The sequence below is a fragment of the Syngnathus scovelli genome, chromosome 14 (genome assembly GCF_024217435.2).
Source record: "Syngnathus scovelli strain Florida chromosome 14, RoL_Ssco_1.2, whole genome shotgun sequence".
Classification (NCBI taxonomy): Eukaryota; Metazoa; Chordata; class Actinopteri; order Syngnathiformes; family Syngnathidae; genus Syngnathus; species Syngnathus scovelli.
The window spans coordinates 8,127,741-8,147,766 of record NC_090860.1 but is presented as its reverse complement, the minus strand read 5'-3'; the positions used below and the strand labels follow the sequence as shown (position 1 = coordinate 8,147,766).

Genomic DNA, 20,026 nt, shown 5'->3' with positions numbered 1-20,026 from the left:
TCACTTCTTTTCTGGGTTTGGTTTTGTGATATTCCCAAGAGGAATCCTTGGGTGCTGTGATGTCATTTTCAGTCGACAGTGAGTGGCAAAATGACCCCCCGAGATGAATAAACACATGATTTTTGCTGATTAAATCAAATTCCACCAAATGCAATATTAAGCAGACTATTGTGTTTAGATAAGTGTGGTCATATAGAGAAAAAACAAATTTTTGACTTTATATCCCTTTTAAGATAATATGATCACATGCTCCACGTCTGCTTCACAGCTGCTGGTCTCGGGTTCGAAACTCCTCTCAGGGTACCTCTACCTTTGAGGAGTTGGTGTGTTCTACATGTGCTCGTGTTGATGACTTTCTCAGAGAACATGCCTGTCAGATACATTGATAACTCTAAATTGTCCACATATTGTGAGTAAGTTGAAAGTTAACAACAAATACGACATTGACCTTGGCCTGCTTATGCGTGTAATTATTGTCGCTGTCCATTGTGCTGAAACGACAATCAGGTAGGATCACTCTCTTGCGATATTGAATGCAGACTCTTTTGTACACTCCTGATTGAGTTTTCTTTTTTGGACCATTTAAGAATATTTGCAATGAAATTATCTATCAATTCCGGTCCAAATCGTATTTCCTGAATAAATTGGCGCAAATCCGTCTACTCATTTAATGCATCACTTAACACGAGAAAGCCAAATCTTGTTCTCAGCACTTCTGAGGGTAATATTTTGGAGTGATTTCCTTCCTGGCTGCTGCTTCTTCTTTAAGAGTCCCCTCCCCGCCCCCTCTCTGTATTTTTAGCTGAGCCAGCCAGTTCGTTTGGTGGATAGGACAGTGTGCCGTGTGATCTCTCCTGTTCGTTTGATAAATGACATCCAGTCTAACGCTCGCGTTCTGGCCAAGGGCCTACACGGAAAGCACCTGCGTGGACATGTCGTGAGCAGGTTCGAACCCTCGTCAGATGCCGCGTCCCAACCTGTGGATCCTCGCTGGTCCGCGATGAGACGCAATGCTGCATGCACTAGACGCATCTCATTTTGACAGCAAGTAAAAGCTGATTTTGTTGTTTTGAGAGCACGCACCGCTGCTTTTCCGACTTCTCTTGGATTGTGGATCAGAAGAAAGCTTCAAGACGGAGGGGGTGGTGGAGCATCGAGGAAAAAACAGGGGCAATATGAGAGAGCGGGACTTTATGCCCAATATGGAGAGGGGCAAACCTGCCACTTATACAGGGGACAAAAAGGCCAAGATGGCTGCTAAAACCAATAAGAAGTGGGTGAGACTCGCCACAGTCTTTGCTTATGTATTGTCCGTGTCTTTAGCGGCCATCATCCTGGCTATTTATTACAGCCTCATCTGGAAGCCCACCAGCGCATCCTCGTCCGCATCCGCTGCTAAACCGGGGGTCACTGTTCCCCCGGCGAACATCACCGCTAACGTGTCCGAGTGGAACTCCACGCAGTTGTCAGTCAACCACACCGCCAGGCAGGGCTCGACCCAGCACACCCGGGCTTTTCAATGGGATCACAGCGAGGAGAGCGACGATTTAGCGGATGGACTTTACGCGTCGCCCCGCGCAGCCACGCAGAGATTGGGAAGTGTGGACGAGGAGACGCAAGTGGAGAGGGAGGAAGAGAAGGATCCAGGAGATCGAGCGGAACGTGATCCGGATCAGGTAGCCTCTGATGCGACCACCGTGCCACCGAGCTCCGGGTCGAGATCTGAGTGACCGCCCCCCTTCCCAAGTCCTCCATCCCTCCCACAAAAATGTATCCCACATGTAGGCCTTTGCAGACGAGACAGCCGCTGGTCGGACAGAAACACACATTAATCATTTGCAAATCCAATTATGGATTTGGACCTTCACTTTGGACCTGATACCTGACCCATGACTGATGTTAAGGGACCCCGCTCGATATAAAGAACCCCCAACTATGCTGTTTTTTTTAAGTTTGTTTGTCTGTTTAGGCCATTTGTATGCCTTAAATCCACGTTGGACTGTTTTAAGGACCTGTCTGTATATGGGTGGACAATTCCGATAAAGATATTTTGCCTAAATAACCGGATAGGAATCGTTCCATCACTTCCATTCATCAACACTGACTTGTTGCATTTTGACATATAGGCTGTATTTACTTTTATGGATCAAGCCTGGATTTCAAGTAGAAGAACTTGCATTGTTGAATTATGCTCAGGTATGTGCATATAACTTTGTAAATGTATTGTGCTATTGTTTATGTACAGAATATAGAAGCGGGCATACTTTTTTTTTGGCTTTGATAAACCTAGTGTAATTAGATAATTTTTATTAAAGGTACCTTATGTACAATAGGTATAAGTATATCACAAATATACAAATAAACAACCTAAAAAAAGAAATGTTGTTCTATGGTTTGGTGATATTCATTCTGGCTCATGCTTTCTCACATTGAAAAATAGCCATGTTTAACTGAATGAATGATATGACTTCAGGCAATGAGAAAAAGCACACACATTTGCTGGTGCCAAAATTTTAGGTCACACTGTAAAAAGTACAACTTGTATTTTTTCATGGGTTCAAATAGTCATTTAAGCTGGAACAACATGTTTGGCAAGTGTTAGTTAGCTCAACAAACTCAATAAGTTGTTTTTACTTATATATTATGGGACCATACAAGGGTCAGTAAACTCTTATTTTTGTTGTGAAATGCAGGGATGCAGCAGCACCATTTCAAATATTTAGGTGAACTGCTCAACTTAAAAACATATCCAAGTTTGTTGCCTTGAGTTATTGAGTTCACCTAACAATGGAAATTAAAACTTTAGAAATAAATCTGATACATATTGTTAGCTGCAGCCCTGTAATATAATAATAGCACACATGCATCTAGCAGAAATACACAAAAATGCATCTGCCGGAACTTGACACAATTATGACAACAATGAAATGATTTCCCAGATCAGTCGTGTTTTATTCTGGACGAGATTGAGGGCAGCAGGATAACGGACAGCTGCCGCAAAATGGAGATTGTGGTGTATAACCGAGCGGCCTCTGGAACAAAGGCACAGCAAAGAGGCTAAATTCATTTTAAAAAATGTATATAACGTCCAGATGATTATTGTCAAAAGTTACAAAGCTGTAGTTATACTACATGAGGTCATGAAAGCATCTCTCAAACAACAGACGTAAAAATGACCGAAAAGGTTGCAGAGTTATTATTTAAGCGAGAGAGGGCTTCAGATCGAATGATTTTCAAGAGGCATCTCCTGTGAATGAACTGTCAAAGGGCTCCTCGCTTTTCACAGATGTGTTGCAACAGCTCTCACTGGAACCATTTCACAGTCACAGATGTCCAACCATGAAGTGGAAATAAGAGCAACTGCTCTATCCTATTTGTCAGTAACGTGTGAGGGAGGTGGATCGATCCGAGCGCTCGCTGTACAAAAGAGAGAGGAACACATTACACAATGCTGCCTGGTGCTATTTTTGATCCATCTCTCTGAAAAGAACCATTAACAAGAGACATTTGTTTGCTATGCTGTTGTTGCCGTAAAACGGACAAAAATGGTGACAAAGGCCCGTGACTTACATCAGCCATAGAAATAATATATTCACTTTGCGTTGGCACCCAAAGGTTGTTTTCTTTGCCGACGAGCACCATAAGCAAAGGATAGAGTATGTTTATTTTGCCAAACAGGAAGTCCAGTCCAAAGAGGAAAAGCACAACATTCATAATAAATTATTTGTGCTGGAAAAAAAACAGCCCTGTCAACAAATACTGTGGCTTCTGTATTTAGACGCTAACTTGACAGATGTGTTTCCAGCCCCCCAACATGATATATGAGAGGAGCAATGACTAACCTATTGATTGAAGGATTTCATCAGTGCTGACACTTATTACTGAAAGCTATAACTTGTAAGAGACTCGTGACCTTCTGACTCCTCTCAGCAAGAAAAAAAATTCGGATATCAAATTGCTTTCGGGTTGCATTAGAGGTATGTTAAATATGTAGAAAAAATTTATACTTAAATTGATTCCGTTGGTCATTGCGTGTGTGGTGCAAACTGCGTTTCTGCCTATTGGTCTAAATCTGGTTGTGCACATGAGACACTCACAATGCCTGTTATACAATTTAAAAAGCATGAATAAATAAATAGTTATGTAATATATAAAAAAAAAACTATTTTGGTGCCTATGACTATACAAAAAAAAAAAGACATATTATTTAAGCATGAAATCTTAGTAGCACCTGAAGGTTTAAATGCAATTTTACTATCTGGAATATGTAAGAGAGATTCAGAGATGAATAATGAAGTTCTGCAAAAGGAGTAATAAAAGTGTCATTTAAAAGGCAGCAGAATAGTTACATAATAAAAACGCTGAATCGCATCCAAAGAAACGGATGTGGATGAAACTGAAAAGCAGCAACAAAAAGACATTTTCTGAGCAAATGATAGTGATGTTTTTACGAGGATTTCATACATTGACACAAATGACTTCCTTCTTGTTTTAAAGGACTGAACACAAAACAAACATTTGTCTTGGAGTCTGACTTTATTTTCACATCAGCTGCGTAAACAAATGGGCGAGTAACTGAGATTAAATCTATGCATCTATATTTGTATACAAAATAAATAAATATGACATTATTGACAATATATTCCTATCAAATGAGACCAACATGTGCAATTCAGTATGTCTACAAAACAAACACTTTTTATTGCATCACTTCAAATCATTTTGCTTGGGTTCGGGTTTCACTAGATGACACCAACTGTCTCGTTGTTACATCCAGAGATGACGCACAGACTCCGTGGGGAACGCCGGTCTGCCTTGAGATTCTGGCAGGGTCAACACAGAATTCAAATCCTCTTAAGTGACTTTGGTGGCGTATAATGAAACACCTCAAGAGCCTCCGACTGTTACCTCACCGCATGTAAAACATGGCTCTGGGATTCGAGGCAACACGCCACAGTGGAATTTTGAATCAAATTAGTCAGCATGGTTTGCAGCTCTCCCTCATCTCGCCTTTAAAGAATTATTATTATTCAATATTATACATATCAATGCAAATACGATTTTTTGCTGACCTTGAAACAATAATTTCCTCAAGCAGACTTCTCTGTGTTTTGGTTTGCATAATCCTACACTGCACTTGAGTCCTAAAACAGCCTACAGGACCTATTGCCATTATGTTAACACCCCCACTGCAGTGCATTGCGTCATATTCTGGAATACCAGAATTCTGGCTACCTTTGCAGCCAAATTGCACTCGGAGTTTAACGTGCATGCAAATTTGTTGTCATTGATAGAAAGTAAAGCCCGAATGCTTTGCAGCAAGCCAACTTGTGTTGTCCCCGGAGACACAAGGCTGCTATGGTGACCGCCACAGGAGGAGATAATTAAAATAGTAGCACATGAGGGAGGTCCCACCTGTAAGTCAAAGAGGGAGCATTTTCCAATTCAGCACCTCTACAGAGAGCTCATCAGAAATTAATCAAATCTAACTTGAAAGCGAATTCGTTGGGTCAATAGGCGTGACCAGGCCATGCATGCGCATTACATTTTCTGTTACTCTATTGTATGGTGGCTTTTTTTTTTTTTTTTTTGTGCATCTGGCTGAAGGTACAGAAACTATAAATTAGTTTGAGTCTTTTGCCATGAGCGGGGGTAGTGACCAACCTGATGTAGCTGCAATGAAAATTGAATCTTGAATGTTATAAAAGACATAAGAACCTGCAGTACAGAAATGCTTTATCGTCTTTTCTCATGTCTCCTTGCAACCAGTTCTCTTTATTTATGTCATAAATGTGCACAAACGTTCAAATAAAATAAGCAAACATGAAGGACACGGCTGCCATCTTTTTAATGTGTTATTTGAGGCATTACGAGTACATCTAAATATAAAATTGCGCGGGACAAACTTCTAAAAATAAATATTCTAAACCTCCCAAAGGGGGTTGAAAATAACGTCAACTACACTCTTTATCAAATTAGGACAAGATGTAAGATTTTTTTTTTCTCCCCTAAACCCAAAAAAAACCTGGTGATTATTATTTTTTAATGTTACCACAGTTAAAGATGTAAAAACCCTGCAGCGTGTCAGTAAAAATGGTTACATAACATTTTTACTTCTACCAAGATCATATTTGGACAAAAGGTACCACGATATCAGTTGAATGGAAACACATAAAAAAAATACAATTCATGATATACAAGTCAAAGCGTTTGTCGATGAATACACTCGATCAATTATATCTGATGAAGCCAAACTATTGTACAAGGCACAACAACATTCTCAAGATGCTTGTCATTTTTTTCTGTCACTCGTTTTTTTCTGTTTCCACAAAGGATAAAGAAAACAGTATGAGAGAGCAGCTGCGGTTCAATCGCTGTGTTTTAACTCCTGTCAAACCCTCACGGCCATGTTTGATTTATTTTCAGCATCTCAAGTGGTTTCCTCCCAGATGTGCCTTAAGGCCTCAGTGGACAAATAAACAGTTGGACAATTGTCTATTTAAATTGCGTAAAAACAAACCTTAAGTGCAAAAATCGTAGTTTTGAAGGCATGACCAAAATATTTCGTACATCCCTGCTGTCAAACCTACAAATGTGCAAAGTTGAATTTTTTATCAAGTGCATCAAAATACTGAATGTAACCATAGATTTTGACCCAATTATGTTTCCAATTTGAAAATTAGGAACAAACTGAACATTACATGTTTAAGCCAAGTAAACACATAATAACGTGTAATATATGCAAATGTACATTATGAGACAAGACATGCATCCAAGTAGTACTTAGAAAATGTCCTCTGTTTATATTGCCCATACCAAAAGCAGGTTTATGTCAGTAGTTAGTTTATAAATCAACTCTATTGCCTAAAAAAAGTCAAATCTGTACTTTTTTTTAATAATGAATGTTTATGAACAGCTGAGTTCTATAAGGCCACCGACTGATGCTGGAAGTAGCGGCTAACGCATTAGCGCCTAACACTATTTGGGTGGAAAACCGCTGATTCATTTTTTTTTTTTTAACAATACAGACTTTTTCCCATTACTGAAAGCAGCCCGAGGGTAGAATCAGGCACTACACAAACAGACTAATGTTTCATTTCAATGCCAACCTGCATACTACAACATATGTAAACATTTAATGGTATTGCACTCAAATGCACACTAACACATGATGTGTCACCACGCATGCGCTCATAAAGTGCTCGGATGCAGCAAGACTCCGACATGTTGAATGCTGACACACCGCAAGGCTCGCAGCATCCATATATGAGTCTTTCGGTATTTGCATCCCCCAAAAAGGTTAAACAATCTTCCCATGCTCTCTTGCCTGCAAACAAAGAGCAGAAACTGTGACTACCTTTCCATTCATCACCTCGGTGGCAATCACACTTTAAGACGAAGCTTTATTTCAGTAGGGGTTATGACGAAGGGTCTTTCGTGAGACTATTTCTGCTACGCTCCCCGAGGGTGGTGAATATACTTCAACTGAAATTGGATATCACACACTCTGACCGTTTCTCTCACTTCATCTATTCAACATCATCATCCATTCCATCAGTCAATTTACACACCTATCGATTCCCCTCGGCCCGTTGCTTCTGCTTCACACTGACCTTGTCGCTGCAGCTAAAATGTTCCGGGTGCGACTCCGCCGATTCCAGGTTCAAGACGCATACACAGGAGTCAATAGCTTCCTCTGTGAAATAAAAACACATTGCAATTTCAGGTACTAACTTAGTGGCAATTTCATTAGTCCAACTTGCATAATAGGTAGTCTAGTGAGTGCAGAGTAGCCCACCTGTGTTTGTGTTACACTTGGTGGGCTCCACAGGATGGACAGCGCTTTCCAGTAGAGAAGCGCCAGCCTTGTCAGCAGGAGGGCAGCAGGACTCCATGGGGGCACTGATGTCTTTTTTAGTACATTCACTTTCACTCTCTTCATCCTTGACACCTTCCACTTGCTGCTGGGGTATTTTATGCCAGATTTTCTTCTGCGAGGAAGCTTTTAAGAAGCATGTTGGACTAGATTCAGAGTTGGAGGAATCCTGGGAGCTTGTGATTTGCTTTGTGTGAGCCCCCTGGATCAGCTTCTGTGAGAATCGCACTTTCTTCTCCAAAGCCCGCGGGGATGAGGCGCCTACTTTCTCCTGCACGGAGGTGTCTGGTCTCGAGGTTGACAAAAATCCTTTGGATCCGCTCACTTCCTCAGATGTATTTAAAATATCTGAATTGAGTGACTGCTTTGTTTTTGAGTCCTGATTTCTCTGCTCCAGTGCCTCAGCATCTGTAAGATCATCAAGTTCCTCCAGGAATTCCTCCAATAGTATATCTGAAGGCTATAAAAGAGACATCAAGTCTTCTTTAGTGATATTTCCCTGAGTTTAAATAAGCAAAATTGTTGATCTTACCTCTAGGTTATCTCCTTCTTCTTGATCTTGCCATCTAAAAATGAGCCACCGTTTAGTTCTACTTTAAATTTTAATGAGAAGCATTCATGATTTTATTGCATTTGATAGTTCTACTGGCAGCAGTCCAGCAATACATCAGAAACCATTTAGGACTCACCCCGAGTCATGCATTGGACTATCATTTGCTTCTTTGAATAAAGAAATGTACCATATTTTCCGGACTATAAGGCGCACCTTCAATGAATGGCCCAGTTTAAAACTTTGTCATTATATAAGCCGCACCGGACTATAAGGCGCACCATTAATGCATCATGTCAGATTTTTAATCCAAATCAAATCATTCTCCATTTTATCTTTTTTATTTCAACTTCAGACACAACAAATTACTTTATAATCACAAACTTATGATCCATAGTCTTTTTGATTCATGATTCATAGTCTTCAGCAGGCCACTTATGATTGATTTCATGACACAATGCTTCGGGCCAGTTTAAATTTAGGAATTTGCTCCATATATAAGGCGCACCGGACTATAAGGCGCACTGTCGGCTTTCGAGAAAATTGTAGGTTTTTAAGTGCGTTTTATAGTCCGGAAAATACGGTCCACTTTGCTACAACAACTTGTACCAAAGTGTACATTTACTACCACCGACAAAATAACTCACTATGAATGTTTAGAATTTCAAATTGGGCCTAAACAGCCATTTTCTTTCCTGACTAATGTGACTATTAAGTGTTACATGGTCCCAGGAGTGAGTGGAGATTCCCTGTTATGACTCTCACACTCTCATATTGATCACTGGAAGTTCATTATGAGGCCTCATGGAATCCAACCAACAAACAAGAATGTTTTACAAAGCGATATAATGCCACTAATTGCGGTTCAACTATCACCACATCCTTGGGAATTTATGTTTTAGCACACAGTGTGGAAAAACAAGTCTTCCCTTGTGGTGTGAGACATTTCCCCATCCCAACGGTTGAATTGACTTCATCCGGGTGTTGTTTGCGTGCAAGCCGGCTATAAAACAAGATGTCAGAGATGTTCTACTGACCTCCTGGCCCTTCCAGTCAGGCGATCTTTTCCTTTTGCATTGCTGCTCATTACTTGTACGTTTTTAGATGACTTGTCTTTGCCTCGCTTCTCATGACCTATGACAAATTAAAAGTGGTTAAATGTAGGAGTCAATTTCTGGCATTCAAGATTCACATTCATTTTGATTGTTTCTTTTTTGAATTAGCGTTAAAAATCGACAGTGTAGACAAACAACCATTTAAAAAAAAGGGAGCCTCAGATTTTGACGCCACACAATTTTAAGTGTTTGATTCTTTACCGACAAGAAGTTAAATTATAAAATGCAGTGCTCCTCCTTGCTTAGATTTATTCATAACTGCATCACCACCTCCTGCTGGGTACTACTTTATAAAATCTCTAGAACCTCCCGAGGCCTACTATTCAATATTTTAATATATTAAATATTTTATGGGGCTCTTATGAATGAACAGATTTTAAATTGGTGCCATAATTTCCCCCCCATGTGCGCCTTTCTTCTGTCAAGCAGATATCCATACAGCTCATTATTTAATTAGCAATTGTTCCTATGAGAGCAAGAATATTAACATTATTTCTACTTTGAGTCAATAATTTGTATAATCAAACATTTTTCGCTTTGCTTTTCAATAAGTACAAGTATGATCATACTTAGAATTGTTCAAGATAAGTAAAATAGCTTAATTTTAACAGTTACCTCGCGTGTCAGCGCCGGACCTATGCTGTCCTCTTCTAGAGCTTCGTCCTCCTGGTAACATATAAAAAAATAAATAAATAAATAAATAAAGAAAAAATTAAAAAAAATAAGATGAAAGCAAAGCAAAATTAACATGATCAGGTTAAGAAAATCTCACCTCTGCTTGGGGGCACCCAATCTCGGTCAGGTTGCGACTTGTCTGAAAACCTACAAGCAAAAATTCAGTTTGTTTAACTCAGTACTATATATAAACATTGTCTCTCTCCATTTAAACAATTCATAATTCCTAACTCATTGAGCATTCAAGCTATTCGAGTTAGCTGATAATCGTTGTGGATTTATTATGCAACAAGAATTTAAGAAATGAAAGTACACTAAGTTATGCTTTGTTGGCTCACCAATAATATTTCAACAATTGGTGAATCACACACAAATACTTTCTGCTCTTTCCTGGTGGTCCTTGTTTAAGCCTCACCAAATAAGGGAAGGCATTCCATCGCTCATCCCCTGGCTTAAAATAGCTGCTCCTCCCTTGTCTCTTTACGTTTTGATGATTCCCTAAACAGCACATTCATTTACCCGCCTACGAGTACCGAGTGTCTCGTTTGGAAATCCATTGTTGCCCCATCTGCACTAATAAATGCATGATACGTGATCACTTGAATTTAAAAACATATGTTCCACTTGATGCTAATTGGCAAATTTTCAAATCACAACAATCATCCAATTTCAATATCCAATTTCAAACCCATTCATACATCAGAAGTCAGATTAATTAAGCAAAACACTGAACCACTAAAACAATTCTAAAAAATCAGTTAATATTGTAAAATGGCACATTAATACATAACAATAATAAATATGTTTTAGCATTAAAAATATATCTTCAGTGTGGTAAATAATTTTGGAAATAGTTAAGCTTGAGCCTCAGCATATTCCAGTGACAAGTCATTAAATAATAGCATTATTTCACTGTGAAAAAAAAATCATGGCCGATTGTAATTAGTGATCAAACCACTATCATGTACAACAACATCGACAAAAAAAGAAAAACATCTTACATGCTCTCCGTTTTATCAATGTCCCACGCCCGCCTCCACTGTCCCTTGGCGTTTTTGTGACGGGCCACTCTCTCCTTGTCAATCTTCTCGCGCTCCTTTTTCCACTGCAGGTACTCCTCCTGCTCCTCCTTCGACGTGGGGATGTTCAGATCTGTGGTTTCCAGCTCCTTGAAACAAACAAAAACAACTCAGTGCTTTTTGCAAGTAAAAAAAAAAAAAAAAAAGCCCCAGTGGATTTGACAAAAATATTCTGGGGAAAATTGCTTCCAATGTCCCATCAAGCGTTTGATCTGCTGGCTTATCTCGTTAGACTCTACAAATCACAATTCCAATGACATCGCTGAGTTTTGTAAAACTTAAATAAAAACTGAATTCAGTGATTTGCAAAATCGTTTTCAACATATATTCATTTGAATGCACTACAAAGACAGGATATTTAACAATGAGCAATATTTATTTATTTATTCGTGAATTTTTTTATTTCATTTTCTTTTTTTAAATTTATGCATATTTTGAGTTTGATCAAAGAATACATTTCCATTTGCAAAGTTGAGATGGGTGCACAATGCAGTGTTGATTTCTGTATACGCTTGTAAGAATATGAAATTGTTACTTAACAAACAGTAACTGATCATTTATTGAAGTACTATTTATGATGGTGACTTTCGGATCCTGATCGATTCACATTCTATTATTTCCTACGGCAGAATAGATTCTAAATTTGAACAAATTCGAGGTCAGAAAGAAAACGTATTGTGTTTGACCTAAAAAGTTCATTTGTACTTTCGCATACATTAAACTCACAGCAGTGCTGACTCATCAGGAATCATCATCAACTAAAGAGCAACCTAAACACTCAGGCCATTTCGGTTTTATTAGAATAGATTTGAAGCCTTACTCACGCTGATTCGCACTAAACAGTGCAGTGAAGCGCAAAAAACAATCTCATTAAACACGGGGCGCCAAAAACAAGAAGTGCATCTCGTCGCTCAGCTGATCATTAATCGCCGACATGACAGCAATGGCATTGTATGGTTGAGTACAAAATGAGATTTTAACATTAATATGTGCATTATATCTAAACATCAGTGCTGCTTCATGGATGTATTGTCTTTGAGGTTATACAGATTACAAAAAAAAGCCGTGTTTGTCCATCACAAACTGCAAAATCACACAATGGAATACAACAAGATAATAGACCTGCAGGAAAAGCACAGTGTACAGTAAATGCAATTATTTCCCCTCCCTCCATTCTGCTCTTAACCTGTTTATTGATTACAGTGATGGGAGCAGAAAGGATTGCGTGTGATATTAAAAGGAGATGTGATGGAGGCTTTTTAACACATCAAAGAGGACCGAGGCCTTGTTATAAAAGCCCTGGAGTGAAACAGGATGAGTGAGGTTAATCATGTAAAAAGCTCTCTCTGAGAGAAAGCGCTTGTTTTCATTTCGATAAAGTAGGCAGAAACTAATTTAACTGCCCTTAAAGAACTTTTAAAATGATTCTGGGAAAGAAGGAAAATCAATGCGTTGCTCAGCACATTCATTCTTACTGCAATAAAAACAATATGAGGAGAAAACAGCTGAGCGAGCGTGATGTTTTCCCACTCATGTTTGTACCAAGTAAACATGTTGCCTTTCTGGAACATCAACATGGTATGTACTTTCCATCTCCTCTCCTCAGGACCCCAAAGGACACTGGGCACCACAAGGGAAGTTGCTCCTTGCATGTTTCAACAAGTCTGCTGCTATCAACTCAAGCCACCTTCCTAATACAGTATATATTACTTGTCAATGGACTGCCTTTGTGAAGAGTGATGTGATTGGCTAGTTTCCAGTGACTAGTCTTGACCTCCAATCAGACAAAAACAGCAGTTTTTTTTTTTTTTTTTGTGTGTGAGGGGGTGATACTCAATCACACAACCTACTTATTTATTATAATTTATTAACAATGGCAAAATGCAAAGGAGGGAAGGTGCAGAGAAGCAGCAGGGGCATAACCGGAAGCATCACTTTTGCACACTGGGAACTTTTAGCCCAGCCTCCTTTCCTCCGCATTCAGTTAGTTGCTAATCTGTGAAAGCAGCTCTGAGTTCCTGCGGCACACCAAAAAAAGGGTTGCACACTTTAATGTATCATTCCTCATGTGAGGAAGTACAGTTGCAAACTCCGATACTACTGTTTCTGAAAATCAGACACATTTTGTGATTGTTGGCTGCACTTCCAAGGTGAAACACAATTTCTGTGGTCAGATAATGCCACTATCTGTCTGTCATCAATGCAACCATAGACTGCAATCAAATCAAGAAGCGTAAGATTTAAGGGCCAACACTGCACCCAAGTGGATCAACAGCGCCATACCAGGGGAGAAGCGATCACAAATTTCCACTGCAATGATGTCATCGGAGCAGTTTGTGGACAAGTCACTAAATTGAAAGGAGGAGTAAAAGAGTATAAACATTTTTGAAAGAATACTGCTCTGGTGCAAATATTTTAGCTAGAATGAAGTCTGTGAGTAGATAATCTGATAGTCTGTCTCGACACATTTTTCACTCTGCTAGCCTCATCAAAAATCCACTTTGACAGGAACACAAAAACACCCTTCTACCTTTCCTTTCTTCTTTGTCATCCGTCCTCAGTCTCACACTCCTTCCTCTCTGACCCTTTCCTGGCACCTTTCCAGGCCTCACTTTTCGGTTGAATAATGAGCCTTTTCATGGCGTGAAAGCAGTTGAATGTTAATTAGATCAAATCGGCCTTTTCGGGGCATTGAGAAATGCAACACAATCATGCTGGAGGAAAGCAGACCACTTAAGGAAGGAGAAATAAGAGACATTTTTTTCCCCCCTCACACGCCTCGATTGTCACTCTCAGTGTGTGAACACACAGCAGTCGCCTGCTTCGAGACTAGCTGCTAGATTGCCACACCCCTTTCTCGGTCACTGTTTATTTCCAAGCACAAACAGCGAGAACCCCCCCCCCCCCCCCTTCCTGTATACCTGCAGCATTTTTCTGTGTTTACAAATGACACTACACTGGTTATGAAACAGCAAGATAGATCACTGGGAGTCACAGATGACCGGTGAACTGGAGCGGAGGTTATTATTCAAGCACAGAATCAGTGCAGGATATAAATAAAAGCAGAGAAAGGAAAACAGCATGTTCAGCACAGTGATTAAGTACCGTATTTTCAATGCAGAGCGCCTTATAAATGGATCAATTGATGAATTTGCATACCGCAACCCTAGTCAACCTCAGTTTGTTGCAGTATACCTTCTATTTTATCCACCTTTTAATCCGGTGCGCCCTATATATGAAATAATTTCTAAAATAAAAAATTCAATGAGGGTGCGCCTTATAATCCAGTGCGCCTTATGGCGCGAAAAATACGGTACATGTTACTTCAACTTGCCTTCCCCTATTTTAGTGCCGTCTCCCGAGACAACACTTTCTATGCTTATGGCAATGAGGATCAGCTGCCTGAGTGTTAGCTTATTGATGGGCCGGCAGTGCACGTGAGACGGAACAGCTGTCTCAAGGTTTCGTGAGACTCGTGGGGGGGTTCGTGACAGTGTGGCATTTCACACCCCAGCAGGACACTTGATGTGTGTCTCAGCCCATGAATGTTAAACACGTGCTGTACAATAATACAAATCGTATCGGATGTGACAACACATCGGTAACAAGGCCTCGCAGATGGATCTTGAGGACTTGGATGGATATCAGAGTTTGAGTGCCACTAAAGTTTCATGGTGAGTGAAAAACAGAAGTGCCAATTTACTAGTTTTATGCCTTCATTTTCCCAAGTAATGCTACACTTTATGGTCACACTTTACGATGAGATAAGTAAGTTTGGACTTGGATTTTGTGGTGTGATTTTGTTACGTGACTTTTTTGTAAAGTTCTTTTGTGTGGATTTTGTGTAATTTTTGTGTGGACTTTTTGCGTATTTTTTGGGTGGATTTTTTGTGGGTTTTTTTTGTTTAGTTTGCAGGATTTTTCTTGTGATTTTGTGTGATTTTGGTTGTTGTGAATTATTGTTTGACTTTGGGGTTTTTGTGATTTTTAAAAAATAAATTTCTTATATGATTTTGTGTGGTTTATGAACAATGATGTTGGAAACAGACAGGCTAGACTTGGGTATTTGCATTCTGGAGTCAAACGTTCTCCTTGTGAGTTACTCTACAAAGTTTCATCGAAATTTATTAGTACCGGAAAGTAATTTTTGCATTTGCAATTAACTTAGACAGCACAGATCAACATTTCAGACGACAGCAGCTGTATTAATAGCCTCCCTATCCTAATCCCATGCCAATAACAGCCTTGATATACCGCCTGTCTGCTAGCCTTTGTGCACCATCGCTGGAGGGGCGTGGCCAGTCTGGCATCTATGTAAAACAGTTTTGTGATGGGGACACAGACAGGGCATGAGAGTGGGAGGCACTGACTTTTAAATGTCTCATCAGTGAAGAGTTCAAGTTTGCAACAAACCTGTGCTGTAATGTCCAACATGGTCACGTGACGTGCTTGTTTTCCTATCGCTACTGCCTCCACGCTGCCAGCTTGTACCTCATCAGCTGGGCTCTTGATATCGGACCGACATTGGAGTTCTGGCCTCTTTTCAGGTTTCTCACACACCACTCTCTTACCCTAGAAAGGGTTCGTTAATGTCATTAGTGTGGTAAGCTCAACCGTCACGACAATTTATTAGGTACACCAGCTAATGAGATTCAAATACTGCAGCTACGCAACATTTTAACCTTCATAAATAAGAATCCTGATCATGTTTGGTTTACATCATTATATTGATTATGTTGAAATAATGTGAATAGCAAACCTGAAAACTGAACAGTTAATGAATCACAATAATTGAGTCACTACAAGCTGTTCATAATACGGTGAATTATACCGAAAGATGTTTAATAAATTGTTTCCAATATTATCATTTAAAACATGAAAGCTCTCAGTGTGATTCAGTGCACCTCTATTCCACTGGAATTTTTAATCAGCTCTTATACAGGAGCTCATTAGGTTCTACAAGTGTATATAATGAGGTGACTTGAATTACAGGGTTTAATGAATCTAAAAATGTAATAACGTACATTTTTTATGAGCAGGAAAGCAGTATTATTAAAAAATGATGTTGAGCTATATTATTCAGCAATGATAATTTTCTAAAAGCCTAAACTCTCGACTCACTCTAAAATAACGACTCACCTTTTTGCCAGCCATGGTGACGATTAGCTGCTTTTTGTGCCCTCTGCCGACATTGCTAGCAGGCTGCAGCGTAGCTTTCTCTGCTCGGCCTGCTCCGACTTCCTCTTGTCCTTTCCCAGCAGCTGAGCCACTGTTAAAGGACTTGGTCACCACCACGCGACTGACCTGTTCCACAACGAAGGACAACAAGCCCTTAAAATATTGCTCAAGTTTCACGATGGTAGTGTTTTCAAATGAAAACTCACACAAGTGGACTTGTTCACTGTGATCGTAAGATCATCAGCTTTGCCCTTACGGCTCTGCAGCGCCATTCCTTCTTCTTCTGCTCTTTTCTTGTCCTCTTCCACCTCCTAAAGGCAACTCGACCAAATAGATAACTAATCAGGAAGCATATAAAAGAACAAACACTTTCAACAGATTTCAGAGCCTTGCAGTTTAACGCCTCATTACGACAAGTGAACTACTCAACACAGCTCTCTTTGCTGGCAGGCACTTGTCTTCACCTTGTATCTTTTCATTAGCGCCTCGTTCTTTCTTCGAAGAGCCTCGATCTTTTTGTCCAGTTCCAAGTCCCTCTCATGATCCCTTCTTGGCATTGGGTCACAGCGTGTCTGGAAAGAAACATTTTTTTTCATCAGCAATAATAATTATGCAGTGTGTAAATCACCTTTAATACATATATAGACTGTAAATCAGCCTTACAACACAGATAGCCCATCGAATGGACAACTTGCATGCCCATTAAGTCACAGATGGAACGTCCATTATGCAGCTCAGTTACATGCAGCGAATGCATAAGCAGGACATCCCAAACATCTCAATGGGGCAAGCAGGGCATGCATCCTTACGCAATAAGAGACTCCTTGGCCAAAGATTCCATGAGCAACCACAGAACAGCAACTCCAGCTGATGTAGCGTGTCGCCCATCCCCAACTATATCAGAACTTGAGGCTGGAGTTGGATCAGAATACATTTTTAAAATAACCTTCCAAAACCTGACGATAAGGTTGTGCCAGCAGTGAATTAGCTGCTTTCTGTGTAATATTACACGCAAGGGTCCAAGATTCTCAGTTTTTCCCTCGAGGCCTCTATTCTGAATTAGAAAAGATTTGTCTCTATGGGTTACCAAAAATCTTTTTTTGTAAGTCCTATAAAACTGCTTTGAAAGATATTGTGAGCGCGAGAAAAGCTGGGACTCACTTTGGAAGCCAGCATGCTAGGGAGAAGTTTTATCGCACCGCTTTTAGTTGTCAGGGTATCCAAACACAACAGCTCATGAGGACATACCACCAAGAATAGTCGCAAGGGAGAGACACACGGCTGACTCCGAATTTCAGCAAAGTCAATGTCAAACGGTTGTGCGGCAACCACCAACTGCACAATCTCAATTTGGACGCTACCTTTCTGGGGTTATAAAGCTCCTTCTTTGCAAGGGTGACGTAAATGTAAACACAAACCCCTAAACGGGCATGGTGGGGACACGGGTGGTTAATGCCTGTGCCCGGACAGGCAGCCCGAGGCACAAGAGTAAGCCTGCAGATAGAAAGCTGCCAAAGCGTCCTCCATACATCCACCTACAGGAGCTTCATGAGGACAGAGAGAGCTCAACACAAGGTTGCATGCGGCCGCAGCTGAATCTGCGACAAAAGCAGGCAGAGGCAGAGAGCGGGCAGGGAGATAAGGCACTCACAGGTCTTTCCATGTCAGCGCTGATAGCGAAGCTGGGTCCAGACGCGAGGCAGCCGAGGCGGCGGCGAGGGCTGCCCGGAGTCCACGATCATGCCTTGATCACAATGAGCCAAGTTGGGCAAGCAGCCAAGGCAGCCAGCAAACACACAGAGCTCCCCTGTTAACAGATTTCACAGCACCCACCCGCTTGTCCTCCCTCTCCCCCTTCCCTTTCTCCAACCCTCCCACACTTCGTCACATATGCTCTCAGTCTCTTTAAATCACTTGTTCTTGCCCCTCTATAATATACTCAATGGTGGATGCGAGCACTTTTCCTTCACTGGGTTAAAAAAAAAATCACAATTCATTAAAATATATTCAACTATTTCTTGTCTCCACTTAGACATTCAATAGTATAGTTCAAGTATTTCAAGTCAAGGTGAAGTCAGGGTTTTGTTTCTAAATGCATACCTGCATACAATATGGGTGTCGATCTAGGGCAGGGGTGTCAAAAAAAAAAATTTGCGGGCCGCATTGTAGTCATAGCTTCTTTCGGAGGGCCATTATGACTGTCAACCCAAATAAATGTATGAGCACTTTATATTATATACAGTAAAAGGTACAAAACAAACTGACAAATAACTTGTTTTCAAATCAGACGAGTAAGAACTAGTCAAATATTAAAAAAAAAAGATATTATTAAAAGTGAAGACAATTTGCAATTCTAGTATTGACACACGAATTTGATGCACAATGCGGGCCACATAAAATGACGTGGCGGGCCGTATCTGGCCCCTGGGCCTTGAGTTTGACACCTGTGATCTAGGGGGAAAATGTTAAGGAGCACAATCAACATAATCATTATTTATTATGGGAGCCTAAATTTTGGTGCAGGACTCCTGCCTGTAAAACACGTTTGAAAACAATTGCTGCAAACCAGTGAAGACAGACAATTAAACAGTACTAAATTCTATTTCTCTATTTTAGTTTCCGGATAGTTTCTTTCGGCCTGGAAAAAACGGGGCCCATAGAGGCACTTAAGTATCGGGTCGCTCAAAATGTTGACGTTGAATGTACCAGGGAAATTCCAAAAAAGAAAGAAGAGTGATTGGTTCTGCTATTTTATAGTCCATTAGACCAAGTTTTTAGCTTCGTTTTCACTTTTTTAAAAATATATCAACATGTCTCTGCACCTGGCATAAATGGATTTATTATGTCTCTCGTAGTACTGTACGTCAGATGAGTCTCCAGACCAACAAGATATAGGTATAGATAAATAGCAGACTAGATGGACTGAAGGTCGAAATATCAAGTGTGGTTGCACATGTCCAAAAAGTGTTAGAGGCCAGAGAGGTGCCACAGAGAGAGCGTTGTCAGCAAAACTAATCAGACCCAGCAAATTCCACATAGCATTATGGAAACAAACACAACTCTGCAAGTCAACAATCTTAAACCCCATGACATACACAATGCATGGAATAATCCTGTTAGTAGACAAAATCCTGGTACAAATATATTTGAAGCATTTGACTCACTTTAGGATTTTGTTTTGTGAAAACATTTCTACTGATCTTGTACGCCTATTCTAAAACGACTGACGACGAAAATTAGCTCAAGACTTATGTTTGATGCATTTTTTAGTTTTTCACTTCCAAAACGTTTAAATGGAATGTTTACAACAAGTACTTACATGAAATCAGGGACGTGCGTATGAACCGAATTTTATTTGATGACATATACGACACTGCAGTGACACAAAATGACCACCAGATGGTAATACGTCACATGATTTATTTGACAGTATAACTAAAAAAAGTTGATTGTATTTTTGTCAACCGTTTGCAAAAAGTATTTTAGAAAACTTGCTTGACTTCACTTAAGGCTTCCTAATTTGCCACATCCTGGATGATTTTTTTTTTCTTTT

General features: G+C 40.1%; 2 protein-coding genes across 10 annotated transcripts; one reads left to right on the top strand and one right to left on the bottom strand.

Annotated features, from left to right (window-relative positions):
• The first annotated feature begins 807 nt into the window (after positions 1-807).
• On the top strand, positions 808-2,397 carry zgc:153157 (uncharacterized protein LOC751674 homolog). Of its 2 annotated transcripts, XM_049740351.2 has the most exons (2): positions 808-1,273; positions 1,352-2,397. In XM_049740351.2, exons 1-2 carry the CDS (start codon positions 1,176-1,178, stop codon positions 1,728-1,730), a joined length of 477 nt encoding a protein of 158 aa, XP_049596308.1. In that variant the 5' UTR covers positions 808-1,175; the 3' UTR covers positions 1,731-2,397. The 2 variants fall into 2 exon arrangements, with proteins under 2 accessions (XP_049596308.1, XP_049596306.1); XM_049740349.2 differs by having other exon boundaries at positions 808-2,396.
• A 129-nt stretch (positions 2,398-2,526) lies between these two features.
• LOC125980824 (coiled-coil domain-containing protein 9B) lies at positions 2,527-18,314 on the bottom strand. 8 transcript variants are annotated; one of them, XM_049740347.1, is made up of 14 exons: positions 18,125-18,314; positions 17,283-17,385; positions 16,938-17,045; positions 16,680-16,811; positions 16,435-16,599; positions 15,709-15,867; positions 11,218-11,384; positions 10,314-10,363; positions 10,157-10,207; positions 9,464-9,560; positions 8,409-8,442; positions 7,799-8,336; positions 7,614-7,696; positions 2,527-3,417 (listed from the first exon to the last, which is right to left on the bottom strand). In XM_049740347.1, exons 4-14 carry the CDS (start codon positions 16,743-16,745, stop codon positions 3,304-3,306), a joined length of 1,524 nt encoding a protein of 507 aa, XP_049596304.1. In that variant the 5' UTR covers positions 16,746-16,811; positions 16,938-17,045; positions 17,283-17,385; positions 18,125-18,314; the 3' UTR covers positions 2,527-3,303. The 8 variants fall into 8 exon arrangements, with proteins under 8 accessions (XP_049596304.1, XP_049596299.1, XP_049596300.1 ...); XM_049740342.1 differs by having other exon boundaries at positions 16,680-16,784; XM_049740343.1 differs by lacking the exon at positions 18,125-18,314 and adding an exon at positions 17,635-17,653 and having other exon boundaries at positions 16,680-16,784.
• Between the last annotated feature and the right edge of the window lie 1,712 nt (positions 18,315-20,026).